We start from the raw sequence: 16,843 nt of genomic DNA on the forward strand, positions 1-16,843 counted from the left end.
ACAAATAAAGAGTGGGACTTAATTTGCAGGACTGTTGCCAGTCACTGTCTGACTCACACACTTAATGCTTTTTTTTTTTTTACTCCATCCTAGTTTTCCCTCCAAAATCTTTAGAAATAACACAAGCGAAAGAAAAGCATGCATTTCAATCTTTTGGAAACTTTCAACCAGTTTCCTTCGGAATGGACTCTTCATAGCATTTGTACTTATTTATTGGGGCAAGGTTAGTCCAGTTTGTTAGAATAGAATAGAATAGAATAGAATAGAATAGAATAGAATAGAATAGAATAGAATAGAATACCTTTACTACATTCAAAATACAGTGAAACTTGAAAGCTACTCCAGCACAGTGCCCAAGCGCCACATCACATCACACTACACAGTATTTAAAAATTAAAATAATGGTAATAGAAAAACAACAACAACAACAACAACAACAACAATAATAATAATAATAATAATAATAATAATAATAATAAATCTAGTCCATGGTGAGGTCCTTAAGGGGTCCTTGATGCTCTCTGAGCTTATTTGTTTTCTTGCAGACGTTTCATTACCTTAACTCAGGGGTCTTCAAACTTGACAGCTTTTTAAGATTTGTGGACTTCAACTCCCAGAATTCCTCCTCCTGTTATGTTACCTCAGGAATTCTGGGAGTTGAAGTCCACAAGTCGTAAACTTGCCAAGTTTGAAGACCCTTGCCCTAACTAGCTAACATCTTCAGTGCTAGTCACTTTCAACCCTGAGCTACAAATATTCTCCTTTATCAGTCAAGTTTCTTCTTTGACTTCTATGGTCAAATCTTACTATGACCCCAAATAAAATTTAAACTAGCTTTCTCAATGGAGCTCGGAAATTCCTGCCATAAAATCAGCGTTCATCTCTATCAGTTGTACAGCTCTACGGCGAATACTTGGTTTGCCCCGAGCTTTGTTTAGGCCGCGCCGAGGAAGCTCAAGCGCAAGCGCGGCTCTTTCGCCACGCCCACGCTTAGAATCATGGCGTCGGGGGCTTCGGAGGCCCGGGCTTCCATGGCAACGATGCCTGGCGTGACGGAACGGTATTTCACCCGCTGGTACAAACCAGGTAGTTTCATCCCCGAGCCTCGCTCGCCTCCCCTCTTCGGTTTGGAGAAGAGCTGGGAAAGTGATCAACTGCATCTTAAAAAAAAGAAAAGAAACGCTTTTTGCAGCATCAGGGATTTCCACCCACTCTTCCGGCTTTTCCCCTTGCGTGGGTTGTTATGGGGATGAAACAGAGCAGAGTTGGCTGAGGAATTCTGGGAGCTGAAGTCAACCCGCTTAAACAGGGGTCCCCAAACTTGGCAACTTTAAGTCTTGTGGACTTCAACTCCCAGAATTGCTCCCTGGTCTTAAAGTTGCCATGTTTGGAAACCTCTGCTGTAAAGCAACAGAAAGCTGAAATAAGCTCACAAGCAGTCAAGGTTTCACTTGTCAACCACTTGGCTTAATAATTTGAGTTACTGGTCCCAATTATAGTCTTGCATTTTATTCTGCTCTGCTCTTTATAGGTAACTTTTTCCTCCTTCTCAGCTACATGCATTTATTTGCCAGCCGATTTAGCATTTTAGTTAAAGAAGTGGCCTCTGATTTACATAAACCTCTGCTAAAATTAAGTTTGTTAGCTATTAAAAGGCTACAACACTTGTTGGAGCATTTTGTTCAGTCAGCCTGAATCCTGCACAGAAGTAACTGCTAACTTTCTTTTCCTAGATGTAAAAGGTAATCAGTGTGAAGATCATTGCATATTGCAACATTCTAACAGGTAAGACTTTAAGTTGCATGCTTATTTACACTAAAATGCTTCTGTGTTCAATTATCATTCAAGAGAACCTGGTTTGTTTTACAAGCCAGGTTATCAGACCTAGTTTTAAAGGGACCACTTTCAAAAGGCAGTGAGTAAAGCCTGAGAGCTTTTCACCACTCCAGAATGCTAATCTTCTATTTTGATCTGGCAGAATATTCTACCAATTTACTTTCACTATTTTTGATCCCTATCTTGTGCTATATCCTCTATTTTGGCCTGCCACCAAGTAGTTATGTTATGATTTATCATGTAGAGACATGCTAACTAAAGGTACTGGTATTTTGTCCTTGTTTAGTTGATCTTTTTCTGTTTCCTTCTATATACTAACTAATGCAATTAAAAGATCTTTTGCAGTTGATTTCCACAACTATGCAGCCATGCTGGATTAAGAATGGCAAGCATAAATCAAATGCACATCTAAACAACAGCTCAGTTAATCTAATTATAGCAATGTTACCTTCACCAATGGCTTTTTTCCTTTAATTGAAGCAAAACACTAGTTTTCTTAAAATAAATTATAAATTATAATATTGATTACTCATGTGTCCTTCCATTCTTTCTGCCCTCTATGCTTCAATTTTATGCTTTGCATTTTTGTCTTATTATTTTATTCTCATTTTAAAGTTAATTTTTAAATTATATTGTGCAAGTGCTTCTGTGAAGTCTTGTTTTGAAAAAATATGCTTTGAATAAATAGAACTTATTGTTTTGTAGAATCTGTGTCATCACTATAGCAGATGCCCATCCTCTCCTTCAAAAAGAAAAACCAATTAAGAGTATTAATTATCAGATTAGTGCAAACTGCAACAGGCTGCAAAATAAAGTTTCTGGAAAGTCTAAACGGGTACGGCTCTTTTAATTTTCATTATAACCACAGATCCATTTCATTTTGAATCTAGATTTTTTTTAATCTACTAGGCTAGCTCAAAGAATTGTAGTATCAAGATTGATTATATATCCCAAGATTCAAATTGTTCCTTAATTCTTATCAGTATGCCCTTGTTGGCAAAACACTTCATCAACAGACCGGTTTTAAAGATGGGAGCAGTCCCAAAGAAAAGCAGATCAATGAGAGGATGGCCACTTTTTGGCATGTAAATTGACTGCTTGGAAGTAAGTATAAATTTGGGCTGTAGAAATTGACACCACCACTACACAGCAAAATACAGAAAGATGCCATTGAATGGTGATTTGGATTTTTGCTCTCCCAATATTCAGTTGATGCTGTTCTCTACACTAGACCTAATGTAGTTAGCACTTAAGTGAAAATAGCTTGACAGCTATTAGTATCAGCTATCTCATTAGTATCTTCTCACATAAAGTTATTGAAATCAGTAGAATTAATTGGTCACATGTCCGATATTGGTCTTTTCGTTGTTTGGGGTAGCTGGATGAGAAATACTAGGATAGATTATATGTATTATGAAGCAAGTTTTGCTGAGAAACAATATGATGCCTAAGGCAGTAGTTGATTATGATTCCAGATATTGGGAATCTTCCCTTGGCAAAGATTAATAAGCAGCTGGAATTATGATATTTCAGCAATTTCATTTATAACACATGGAAATGTAAACTCTCAAATACCCTTCTGTAGTTTTTGCACGAGCTTCTAAATTATATTTGGAGTTTGCAATCTATAATACATACAATACAAAAGCTCCTTACCACCCAAAAATTTAAATGTACCAGCTCTGTTCTTCATTCAACAAGCCTTGAAGACCTTGCTGTTTCCCCAAGATTTGGGCCAAGATGGAATATGTGACAGGATTTGTCTGTTCCACCAGAATGACCATCTTATCCTGGTGTTGTTCTATTTATTTTTAAATTTGTATGCTACTCGGAATCATCAAGACATTGGGTAGCTTTATAAATATGGAAAATTAGTAACATGTTATAAAGCCTTCTGGATTTCATAAAAGACAGGGTTTTAATATAGGATTTCAGTACATGATCAGTTCTCCCAAATTAAAGGAGCCATATTGTGTACTGTAACTATGGTAAACATTCAGTTTCAAATGTTAAATTGTATCAGTTGGTATTGTACATGCTCAGCCTCTGATTGTTATAGTTTTCCAAGAATCCTAATTAGTTGTATGCTTTTCCCTCCAGGGTGCTCAATTTCTAACAGAATTTGCTCCTCTATGTCGAATTCTCTGCTTAGATGGAGAAGAGTATACCATCTATAGGTAAGCTGGTAAGATGTTATTTATATTGTGTTACTCATACTGTTCTAGAACTTAATAAAATTAAACTTCTTTGCAGCTGTATAAGAGGAAAATTAATAGAGGTGAATGAAAACATTCTGGAGAATCCATCTCTTCTACAAGAAAAGGTCAGGGTTTCAAACTTGTTATTTGTTCTCTTTTCCTTCTACCCCCTCCTTTAATTTTCTTACAAATATTTTTGTGTTCATTTTCTTAGCCTTCCACAGAGGGTTATATTGCAGTTGTGTTACCAAAATTTGAAGAAAGCAAAAAAGTAACTCAGGGGCTTCTAACAAGGGAAGAATATGAAGAATTTCTGTCAAAACGTTTTAATTCGACATCATTATGCAATACAAAGAAAGAGAACTCAGCAGAAGTATGAAATACTTTAGGCATCTTCCAGTATATCCCATATTAAAGTGACCTTATGGATTTTCATGCTTTACTTTTGGGTGATTATAACCTTAATTGTTCATTTTCAGACAACAAAGTCAATGTTTAAGATCTTCCAAATGTTAATCTGTAACTTTACTATTGGATTTAAGGATGTAATGCCAAAATATTGTATTGTTCTTTATGTCAATAAAAGCCTTTGTTTACTTAATTTCATCTGTACATTATACTCACTTTCTACTTTATTAACCAAAACCCAATCTGAAAATGTAAATCCAGCAATCAATACTTTTTATTATTTTGTTTCTTTGAGGATTTTCGTGATGAAGCCGACACACGGTGCCTTAAGATGGCTGAGCAGCAACACTGAACCTATAAATTAACTAGCTGATACATCAGTCATTAACTTGTATTGCAGAGGTTTGCAGAGTGAAGGTTCAAGGTTTTATAGGACCAAATATTAAGAATATGTTTAACAATTGCAACATTAATATAAATGCCAGACAGAAGTGGAGAATGGGACTGGGGTTACAGAAGAAAAAAAGAGGTAAGGAGGTTAGAAATGCTTGCTTATCTTTTTCTGCCTCCCCATCCCTGCATTGTATGATACAGTCAAATATGATTGAGAATCATGTATTAGCTTGTGACTTCAAGTTGTCTTCTTAGCAAAATGTAAAAGGACACAAGAGTAATTTATTAGTTATATAATTTTCAAACATACTCAGTTTATAGTACTTAAGACCGGCAAGGAGTTCTTCAATTATAACATTACAATCTGAAACATAAAACCATTAAAATATATACAGATCTCAAGCAAGCTTGGAAAAGAACTTGCGAAGTAGGTAATGCCCTCTTTGAAGTAAGTATTTTTAATAGCTAAAACTTTTTTGAATGATCAGTCTTAAGCTTTCCTGTAACATGCTAAAAATGAAAGCTCAAGCTTTCATGTTTAAGGCTGTAAATACAATCACATTTATTAGGGAATTAGGTCTGGCTGGTTATAGAAGAACTATTTCTGAAAAGATTCTTTAGATAGTGCTATAAAGATTGTATATAAAAATACAGATAAAAGGGAATAAGATAAAAGCGAGCTTTTCAATGTAGTGGATTTTATTAATGCTGTTACTGATCTTTAATTTTAAATATTGCTAAAACTGTGTTTAAATGAAAATAAAATTATCATAATTAAAGTTTTATTGTAACTTATGTATCCAGTAGCAGCAACGTGGATTTCTTGGACAACGTCTCTCCTAGTACTCTTCCTCACCTTCCTTGCCCACCTGGAGACAAATGTAGTTATCTATGGCAACATAATTTCTTGGCAAGTCACTTTAAGAGGCAAAGACTGAGCAGCTACTCAACCAGTTAAGCTTTTTTCAAAACGGACTTCCCCAGCAAATAAAATTGGCAAGGATCAAGACTCACATTATTAGTGAGGGCTGTTAAACAAATAAAGGACAGCAGCAGCAACCACCACCAGTAGTTCTCCATGTAGCTTATCTGATATTATCCAGATCATCTGCGTGAACATTTAAAGAAAGCAGCATCTTTGGGGTTTGAAGAGTAAGACATTCATAATGTACGTGATTACAAAAATAGCAGTATTAATAGTGAACCAAAAGTTATTCACCATACAAAAATATGCAGCCATTAAATCTGACTGTTCCTTTTGCTAATTGCTAAGTACCATGACATCTATTAGATGTGAAAAGATTACATCAGCTTTTTCTAACCCGATTTTACCTTTCTCAAAAGAAAGCAATTAGTAGAAATTTAAAAGTACAAATCCAACATAGAAATTTGTCCATCTTCAATTCATTTATTCTCCAATACAGTGAGGCTTGCTACATGTTGTTCCAAGGATTTGATTCCAAAAGTGTTAGTCCTCCCAGCCAGACCACTGTTTTCTCTTGATGCTGCATGCTGGCCATTCCAAGAACAGTGGGCCATTAGATACCCATTTCCTGCTTTGTGCTGTAAAACAAGAAGCAATTAATCAAAATAGAAGTGGCATCCTACCCAGAAATGGTTTGTTTTGCCATATTTGGACATCATTAACTCACCTTTCTATGTAACCTGAAGCTAAGTGGCAGAACTTGGGAAAGTATATCCAAAATATACTTCGCTTTCTGAATACAGGTATCCACCTAAAGTCAGTGCATTGAAGCAAAAATAATTTCACAATTCAGCTTGAGAAAACATTTTTAAAATGTAATTATAACTGTGAAGCAAGAAATATACTAGTTTCCGTGGAAGGAGTTTAATAATATAACTGAAGTAGGTAGTGCTATGGATGTATTGCACCAAACAGTATTTTAGGTAAAGTACAAAAACAGTAATTTAATACCCTTTTCATAAAAAGGCAGTGTTGTTCTAAGAATTGCCAGAATGAAGAAAAGATAGATAACCCAATGCCAAATCACAAAGTAAGCAAAGAGGGGAAGACAGCGTTATTTTGTTTGTACTGAACTGCCAAGGAATTACCCAATATAACCATAACAATCTGGCCACAAAGACTGCTTTGGAAGGCTTACTGTACCTTTCGAATTCACTTGATGTAATCTCAGGTGGGAAAAGATCTTGGGAGAATGGGCAAAGAGACACTGACAAGGGAATGGACAAATAAAGGACACCGCAGCTTGCAGCGCAATAGTGGGTAGGAGCAAGAGGCTCAGAAAATACATTCCTTAATTTTTTGGGATGTCAAGAAGACAAGAATTGCACTTTCAGACTTTCAAGATTGTGTTAATATAGCCTTACAATAAAGTGGAATTAGCTCATCTGGTGGTGATTACTATCTGGTTAACCCGGCAAGGCCAACAGATGCTTTGCACCCAGAAAGAGACCTTAGAAACAAGCTCTGTATCTGGGCATATAGATACCTAGGGGGAAAGAAAGTAGTGATATAGCCTGAAATCATAATGCAGGGATTTCATTTTTGTATAGAACAGAACTGAGAAGATATTTTTTATATGTGCCTGGGAAAGCAGAATGGAAGGACTTCTTCCAAACATATGGGAGATATGCCATTTGCTGAAGGAATGTACAGCTATTTCAATCCTGCTGTATTTTTCAAACTCTCATTCCTATTTGCAAAGAATTCAAGAGAATTCCATTATAAGATCTTTTGTATGTGATCATGGGAATGAGTATTTTTATACAGTTTGAATTTGAATTTATACAGTTTGAACCTGCAAGACAAGTAAAGAACACTTCATGTACCTGACTTATAGGCCCAGATGCTATAGGACTAGAAATACTTGAACTATCTATGTGCTTGGCATAGGAAATCTGAATTATAAATCAGTCTTTTAGATAGGGGGACATCACGTACACGCCTTGGAGGTGGAGGATTACAGTAAGAAGAATCATACATTTAAGTATCTCATTTAAGTATGAGATACATACATTTAAGTATGAAGAAGCCAAATACTAAATTGATGGATAGATCCATCTATTGTAAGACATAAGGAGTGACAGTGGGATATTACACATATGTCAAACTACACATCCTATAAACCTATAAATTATGTACAGTGCTAGTAACTTGTATTGTTTATCTTAGATGTAAATATTACATTTTTTCTATTCTACTGTTTTGCTATGGAATAAAGCTTTGGTAACCTATACTGGTGTGCTCATTGTCAGTTAATTCAAAAGTACCTATAGCCCAAATAGGACACTATGATAAACTAAATGTGTTTCTAATGAGTTGCCCTATTAGCTTATATTTTATTTTGATCTGTGCTTCAAGCATCAAAACACAACTGCATCTCATCCATTCCAACTAACTCAAGGTCTCCTTAATTTAGCAACTGAGCAGTCCATGTATTCTGTTCATGATTTAACACACAGTTAAAATATTTCATTATCTACAAAATAAGATAGGAAAACAAAGTTTATAAGGAATGACTTTAAAAAAAATAATAACTAGCTTACTTTTAGATAAGTTGCAGTTTTACCCTGCACGGGGGCTTTGGCTGTGACCTGAAGTTGCTGACATGCAGAGACCATCCTCTCAATCTCCTGCAGAAGCAGTGGTTTGTCGTCATCTTCAAGCTGAAACAGATGTTACTTAGGCATGCTGAACATGATTTATTTTTTAATTTATTTTATTCTTAAAATGGGTATGGCCACCAACTCACACTGATTCCAGCTTAGAAAAATAAAAACAAATGCAAAACCCAATAAACCCCTGCCACCCTGGTGACAGCAATCAATCAAATATACAAAATGTAAGCCACAAAATACAAACAAATGTATGTATAATAACAAGTATTAAGGAAAAAATGAATAGCACAGATAGCTGCTATTGTATTAAGGTATAGGTAGTCCTTGACCATAGTTGAGCCCAGAATTTATGTTGCTAAGTGAGAAATTTGTTAAGTGAGTTTTGCCTCATTTTATCACTTTTCTTGCCACATTTGTTAAATGAGTCACTGCAGTTGTTAAGTTAGTAATAGGGTTAAGTGAATCTGACTCTCCCATTGACTTTGCTTACCAGAAGGTTGCAAAAGGGACATGACCCTGGCAAGTGTCATAACTATGAATCGGCTGTCAAGCATCTGAATGTAAATCACATGACCATCGGGACAGAGCAACAGTCATAAGTGTGAAAAATGGTCCTAAGTTACTTTTTTCAGTGCCACTGTAACTTCAAACGATCACTAATGTATTGTTGTAAGTCAAAGACTTAAAAAAAGACTTTTAAAAAGTAACTGTCCTTAAGATTCAGACACTGTACTATACCTGATTGGAAAATATATGGAGAGCTGAAGTAAGTTTTAATCCTTCTGTAGCAAAGGCCTAAGGGGGAAAAGGATAGAGAGTTAAATGCAAAATGACTAAGGGAAAAAGACAAAACCTCTATTCTTCAAATGTGTGCACATCCAATATGCAATCTGATTAGTCAAATTCAGAATAAATGTAGTTGACAAAACTCCCTTTTTTCCATTTCCGAGCAAGAAAAAGTGGCTATTGATGAACTGGATTGCTTCATACAGTTTACATAAACAGGTGTTGCTTTTTATGTTGGGTTAGATCGTTCAATCTCAAGAAATTCATAGCTTTACCCTTTTATAACCTTAGTTTGCAAACAAGAATACAGTCAAGAATAAATCAATGACAGATAGCTGAAAAAATATAGCAATATGTCCACCATTTCCTCACAAAATCAAATACCTATACAAGGTAATCGGCTGGCTGCACAACATAACTAGAATTTATTTTATTTCAATTGATTGAGAAGAGAGAATATTCACAGAAAAAATAATAATTAGCAACTTCAAAGTAGGATTATAAATTCTCTTTTCATTGCTTTATTACCTCTGCCTGGTGGAACAAGTCTTGGGTAATTTTCAGCAGTCCTTCCCCTCTAAAAGAGAAAGAAAAAGAATAAAATTCCACAACAATCTACAAATAATTTACAACTATGTCACTATGATTTTGGGAAACTCAGGAAAGTAGAAGAGCAGAAAAGAAATGAAATTATTCTACTGAGATGAAACTGGATATACAAAAGATATTTAACTGGATACACAAAAGGAACTGGCTGAAGTTTTAAAATTTGAAATATCTGAATATGAATTATAAACAGAATAACCTGGAAAATGTTTTCTTATGGAAACTACACAAGATACTTGTTAAAGAAATCTGTGTGGGTGGCTAAAGAGGAGAAATCCTAGGACAATATTTGATTGAATTAAATATTAAGGCTGTAAGAGTAATAGAAAGAGATATAACTTTAGTTTATTTGATCAACTAATAAATTATTATTATTTTGCAATTTTCTGGCAATCCTTGATGGACTTTTTGTGACACCATGTTGATGTTTTATGTATGTTCTTATAGAAAAGGGATGAGAAATGGGATGAACAGATAATCCATTTAACGTTATAAGCACGAAGAATTACTAACTTTGTTTATACTTGTGATGGAGGTTAGATGTCATTTATATATTTCTTCATTATATTCTCTTTTCTTTTTCTTCTTTTTCTGGCATTTTATTCTTTCCATTTTCATCTTTCTCAAAATTTAATTTGTATTAGTTTTTACTATTGTTATTAAAATTCTAAATAAAAATATATATGTTGATAAATGTATGGATCTCTACAGAAGTGAAACAAGAAATTCTTGATACCAGACTAGTATTTTGTACAATAATACATATATGGATCCTCCCCCTCCCCTGCTTTTGATAAGAAAGTTAAAAAATGAGAAAATAAGGAACCCATGCTAATGCATAAGTTAAGACCTAGTATTAATATGATAGAAAATGCTCCAAAATGTATAAATGGGCAGAATTTTAAGATATAAAGCAGATTATTATTTATTTGCACTTTTGTACTCTAATAAGGACTCAAAATAGTTTATTTATTTTTTTCAAATCCTAACAGTTAAGTAAAATGTAGTAAAATATATAAATCTGTGCTCATATCATAGTCTTGTAAAATTTAAGGTTTTTTTTTAAAAATAACCCTATGTAGGATTAGCAAAATCTTGCAACATCCTGACAATTTCCAAATCCCTCCCCATTAACTAAAGCCAACACATCTGAAATATAAAGTTGTTATATGCATTATCCACTTGTTATGTGTATGTATGTGAATGACACGTATGCACATATATATCCCAGAGACTGAAACAGTTCCCATTTTTGGGTTTACATTACTTGTTTGAGTAGTATCGGGATTTTACTGTAATTCAGAAATTCTAGCCTTCTAAACAATATCATCTAGATTTGATATAGGGAGGAAAAGATTCAAGGCCATTTCTACAAACTATTAATTCAAGGCCATTTCTGCCAGCAATTCTGCCCTCTCATTGTTAATGCTTCCCCTTCTGTTACTCTTGTTATTACCTTGTAAATAAATACATGGAGTAAGCCATACTGGATAGACCTTGTCCATATCTTATAATCTCATTTTCTGGGTCTTCCCATTTCTCCATTTCAGAATCAACCCGCGTTGTTAGCTTATGAAGTTCTAAACCTGATTTTCCAAATTTTGTTTGCTCCTGCAAAGGAAAAGAGAAAATATATATTTTTTGTTCATTATGTAATTCAGACTAATTACTAGAATAAATTGGTGCTAATGAATAAAACAATATTTTACCTCATTATCAAGTCTGGCTGGCTTTAAGGCTTTTAAGTTTGCATTATGCTTCTGTAAAAATATTTTTAAAGAACAGAATTTGATTTTAATTTTTTTAATAAATCTAAATTAAACATATTTACTAGGAGCTGTAGTCAAGAATAGTAAGCTAGAGAAAATAGATTTCTAAGAGGGTTGATTCTGAAATAAGCCCAAACTTCTGGTTCTAGATTCTAGACAATTGAACCCAGTATTAGAATAAAGCAACTGTTTTGCAATGAGCTTATTTCTATTTTAAAATTATGTAGTCAAGAGTTCAATTACTATTGTAATTACACAACATAGTCGTTGCCTGTGTTAAACCTTCAAAATATATGAAACAGCCTTATACAAACAACATCAACATCATCATATAGATCAGTGCTGTAATTAGCATTATCTTCCATTAAAATCTCAGGTTATTTTAAATGTATCCTATTATAAAATACAGTAAGTACAATTTTTAAAGGTGTTAGGAACAGAACTGCAATACTATTTAGGCATGTAGCTATAGTGGTTGTACAGATTTGTAGTCAGAATATGATGGGGAAAACTCCAGCCCTAGGAAATGGGCTGGAGACTTTCCCACCATAAGGACATTCTGACCAGAACTCTGTACAACCACTGTTGTGCCTAGGAAATGGACAGTGATACTTTACATGCAATGGATGAATGCCATACAAATAGGTATGCTACCATTGATATGGGTAGGAGAAAAACACAAGAGTAGATTTTGATTGAAGCGTGTAAGCAGAACATCAAACAGAGGTCTCCAAACTTGGCAACTTTAAGACTTGTGGACTTCAACTCCCAGAATTCTCCAACCAGTTGAAGTCCACAAGTCTTAAAGTTGCCAAGTTTGGGGACTTCTGACATATGGCTGGCTGGAGAATTCTGGGAGTTGAAATCCACACTTTCAAAGTTCCTAGGGCTGGGCAACACTGATCTGGATGCTTTCAAAGTCATTTCAATAGAAAAACACTGTGCTCATGCAGGTCCACTTTTGTCAAATCGTTTTGGAATTTATATAGCCTTATTTATAACAGTAATAAAACCTAAGTTATTAAAAACGGATTTTAAATGATCCAGGCATTTTCTAACAAGAGAGCTGAGATCTCAGTACAAAAATGTACAAAGCTAAACGTTTTTTGTATCAAAAGCTACTATACAAAGTAACTGGAAAAGTTTTTTTTAAATCTTGATCAAAAACCTATGTGATATGTTATAATAATTACAATAGCCATTAGGCAGTAAGATGGGTGTTTCTTTAAAGCTTGGAAATAGATCATATATTATTTACCATTGTTGCAGAGTGTTGACATTACAATAAAGAATAAAGGAAGAAGTTTTGAGGGATGAAACAGATTGGAAATAAAATACGGGATGGCAACTGTACTGTGAATTTCCTACTTTGATCATCTTGTCACCTTCCAACTCTATGTTTCTAACATAAATACAGAAGTCAAACATTTCCCCTAGCACTCTTATGCAACTCTTAATATGGAAAAGAAAAGATACTGCAGCATTCTGCAGTTACTGCAGAAATTTAGTGACTCTTGCAGAATTCAGACTTAACATTAGTGTTCTAGAAAGATTAGTCTTTGACAACTTTACATCGCCTGCAATGCTATGTCATTACGTGATTTACCTTTAACTTAGTGTGATATACAAACTCTCCTTACAGTCTTATATAAACAAGGCCAGGGTGGCTTGTTAAACAAATGTGAATATGTGGAGCGAACAATTAATTGATGAAAAGTATAAAGAAATCATCAGGCCCACAAAAATTGAACTTACCCCTGGTTTGGGTAGTGACAAGTATGCACGCTTCTCCCCTGAAAACAATACACCAAAATTGATTATGTACTGTACTTCTTAAATTTTGTCTCCAGGTTTTGGAAAAATCATCATATAAAAATGTACCTACCCTTATTGGTTCTTCTTCATAGATCAGACAGGTTCTCTATTTGCCATACATTGCATTGTAAAGGGGAAATTCTGTTACTGCCTATACTTGTACTTATGGGAGATATTGACAGATTCACCAGAAACCTTTCCATTTAATTGATAACGTTTCTAAAAATTTCCTTTATCTTTCTGAATGCCCCAGAGGAACAGTGGGGGAAGCCTATATACAAGGTCCAGTGTAGCCATGATGAGAATCAAGTAATCCCTGGAGTAAAGTTCAGGTTTTGTAATGGTATAAGGAACCATTTACTTTTTGATAGGACCCTGACATTTCTTCCATTGAAATCAACACCAATATGTACTTTTTAAAGTTTTTGTTTTATTATATTTATCTTCCTCTAAGTCACGTGTGACAAACTCACGTTGTCACGGCAGCGTCATATTGCAACTTTTCCAGTGGTGGGATTCAGGTTTTTTTTTTTTACTACTGGTTCTATGGCCATGGCTTGGCTTGGTGGGTGTGGCAGGGGAAGGATACTGTAAAATCTCCAGTCAGAGGTAGTACTTGCTGGTTTTCCGAACTTCTCAAAATTTCCACTACCGGTTCTCCAGAACTGATCAGAACCTGCTGAATACCACCTCTGGACTCCCCCCCCTTGCTAAACCAGGTGGGAGCAAGGCCAGCACGTGATGCATCTGGCCCATGGGCCGTGAGTTTGACACCTCTGCTCTAAGTGGTTCATGTCAGAGTGTATGAGTTACCCTTCATTTTAAAATACTGAATGATGGATTAAAATCAGCTACAGTATTTCATTAGTCTAGTGGAGACTTAAGATAAGTTTGATGTCGAATATTTCAAATTTGTTTCATAGAAAATAATAGGAATTTAAAATGCTCAATTTTGATCAGATGATATCAATATTTTTTCATAAGAATCAGCTTTCCAATTCTGTGTGATGCAATTCAGGTAAATTCAGGCATTACACCAGTCAAAGGTTCAAAATCACCTTTCAAATTTTCCAAATAATTTTTCAAATTTGCCTCGAGACAATTCAAGTTAATTCAGACACAAGCAGCTTATTCCAACCAGCATTCAATATTAAAACCAATATTTGAACTTTCAGTTTCAGAAGCCAACCAATGCTTATCTGACTCCATTTTTCATCTTTCACCGCTTTCATTTCTCTTGGACATCATTTTTTTACCATTGAATTTCATTTGCAAATCAGGTATTCACTTCAGACATCATACCAAATCATAATTTATGCAAAAGTTTTCAAATCAATATCAAAGTATTGGTTGATTCTGAGTTTCCTGAAAAAAGAGGGTCATCTATTCATTCTGGGGGGGACCCAGAATGTTGGGGGTAATATGTTGACTCTGTAAAACCGCTTAGGGATGGCTGCAAAGCAATGTGAAACAATATGTAAGTCTAAATCTATTGCTATTCAAAACTTACATTAGATAGGTAAACTTTCATAACTGCTACTAATTGGTAGTGCACCTTCCTAATTACCAATACTTAAGGTCATATTATTTGGAGAATTCTTATGGCATCCAGATGTGATGTCTGAGCTTGCTATTTAAATTTGAAATAGGTTGATCTGATATTTAAATATCCATTCGATGATCATAGATGATTAGAAATACAGAGAAATTTAAGATCAGACCACCCACCCACTTGGTTTCTGTTTGTCAAGAAATAAACCCCATTTTTCTTTGGTCATCCTAAAAATGCAAAGATTGACACTTCTACTTGCCAACTCGATAGACGGCCATGGGAATATAACTGGGGGTGGTGGGGTGGCAACCAGCTTGCATTTACAATTGTAATGTCTTGCCATGAGAGTATCACAATTTGCAACTTTCTCAGATGGCTTCTGACAAGCCAAGTCAATTAGGGAAACCAGTTTGTCTTGCATAATTTCACTTAACAACTGTGGTAAAATGGTAATAGAATTGGGTACAGTGATGTCATAGTTTAATGAGCGCATTACTTAGCAACCAACATTCCAATATCAAATACACACGCACCGTATGTATCTCAACACACACACACACATATACACAGTATTATACACACAAATAGTATGTATATATTATACACACATACACAAACACAAATGTTTGTGTATGTACATATGTATATGTGCGTATAGTATATACACATATCTATACATACATGTTGAGATAGATGTTAAATGTATAGTGGTGCCAAGTGATAGCAACATAGGGAATGGGTACGAGAAACTAGAAACGCCTCAGGAGGAACTAGAAAGGATGTGGAAAGTAAAGCCTAATTGGTCCCAGTTGTGGTAGGGGCACTTGAGGCTGTGTCTTCTAAGCTAGCAAAGTGATTCCAACAGATCCCAGGAACAACATCAGAACTCTCTGTCCAAAAGAGTGCAGTGCTAAGGACAGCTAAGATAATGTGCAGAACCCTCAAACTGCAGAGCACACCTAAGAGTGAGAAAGACCTACATTACCCGTATGGGTGAGAAAGGAATTTTTCTTTACACACACACACACACACACACACACACACACGCCCATCCATCTACTTATCCCCTAATAGAAAACTATCACACTATATTTGTATGCAATGGAGGTAGAAAGCCTGTCCCTATTCATGAACAGCAGGGAAATGTAGGTGACCAAGGGCTTAGCAAACTCTCAATTTTTGTTTCTTGAAGCACAATAGGGTGATGGTTTATTTACAAGGCTGATATAATTACATCTGACTTATGCATCATCACCAAATACATCTGTTCCAGGTCTATTCAAAATTTGCATTTCCACAAGCAAATTAAATAATGGTTTTTATTAACGCACATGAAGGCTAGCTATGTGAACTGTTCACATTAGATAGAAAAAGCCTTGCTACAAAAATCTTTAAATACAACTGTTCTATTGAAACATGTTTACCAGATGGTGCACCATCTGCAAAGATCGAAGTTGACATTCTTCCCTTTCCCTTAGCCACATAGAATTATTATAGAAATTCATTCTTTAAAAAGCCGGGGAAATGCATTATGTTTCACACATAATGGAATATAAAGGCAGTGTTGCCCTCTTTCTTTTTTTTCTAATTATCTCAAACTGAGACCACATACAGTTTCCATGTGATGAGAAATAAATTTCTGCCTGGTCCAGCCATTCTGTCTTTTACTCCTCCACAAATAAAATATTTAGAATACCAGAAGAATAAGTTTTTAAATTTTATGTTTTATGACAGAAAAAAAAATCATGGCCACCTTGAACTTAACTTTTTCAGTTAATATTAAACCCCAAGTCATTTAGTAGAACATATGTAAAAGTAATTACAGCTACGTATTTCATACCATCTTAATTCATTCCTGATTTCTGCCAGTCAAAGGAGTG

At 34.9% G+C, this 16,843-nt stretch overlaps 2 protein-coding genes across 2 annotated transcripts in view; one reads left to right on the top strand and one right to left on the bottom strand.

Annotated features, from left to right (window-relative positions):
- The first annotated feature begins 935 nt into the window (after positions 1-935).
- Positions 936-4,635, top strand: ABITRAM (actin binding transcription modulator). The gene is made up of 6 exons (XM_026701025.2): positions 936-1,086; positions 1,734-1,785; positions 2,542-2,671; positions 3,937-4,013; positions 4,090-4,159; positions 4,249-4,635. Exons 1-6 carry the CDS (start codon positions 999-1,001, stop codon positions 4,411-4,413), a joined length of 582 nt encoding a protein of 193 aa, XP_026556810.1. The 5' UTR covers positions 936-998; the 3' UTR covers positions 4,414-4,635.
- The window catches only part of CTNNAL1 (catenin alpha like 1), a 58,596-nt gene continuing 46,097 nt past the window's right edge, over positions 4,345-16,843 (bottom strand). Inside the window, exons 12-19 of the mRNA XM_026701024.2 lie at positions 13,352-13,389; positions 11,537-11,587; positions 11,284-11,438; positions 9,750-9,798; positions 9,174-9,230; positions 8,364-8,483; positions 6,488-6,571; positions 4,345-6,398 (exon numbers count right to left, since the gene is read on the bottom strand). Of these exons, the coding sequence (XP_026556809.1) occupies positions 6,240-6,398; positions 6,488-6,571; positions 8,364-8,483; positions 9,174-9,230; positions 9,750-9,798; positions 11,284-11,438; positions 11,537-11,587; positions 13,352-13,389 (713 nt within the window). The 3' untranslated portion in view covers positions 4,345-6,239. The remainder of the gene's footprint in view (positions 6,399-6,487; positions 6,572-8,363; positions 8,484-9,173; positions 9,231-9,749; positions 9,799-11,283; positions 11,439-11,536; positions 11,588-13,351; positions 13,390-16,843) is intronic.

This window comes from Pseudonaja textilis, chromosome 3 (genome assembly GCF_049901715.1).
Source record: "Pseudonaja textilis isolate UNSWEBS1 chromosome 3, rPseTex1.2, whole genome shotgun sequence".
NCBI classification, from domain to species: Eukaryota; Metazoa; Chordata; class Lepidosauria; order Squamata; family Elapidae; genus Pseudonaja; species Pseudonaja textilis.

Bases quoted from the DNA above. Each gene is read 5' to 3' on its own strand.
- ABITRAM (XM_026701025.2), top strand. From the start codon at position 999: ATGGCGTCGGGGGCTTCGGAGGCCCGGGCTTCCATGGCAACGATGCCT. The intron at 1,087-1,733 runs GTAGTTTCATCC...TTCTTTTCCTAG, and splicing joins CACCCGCTGGTACAAACCAG to ATGTAAAAGGTAATCAGTGT. The intron at 2,672-3,936 runs GTACGGCTCTTT...TTTTCCCTCCAG, and splicing joins TTTCTGGAAAGTCTAAACGG to GGTGCTCAATTTCTAACAGA.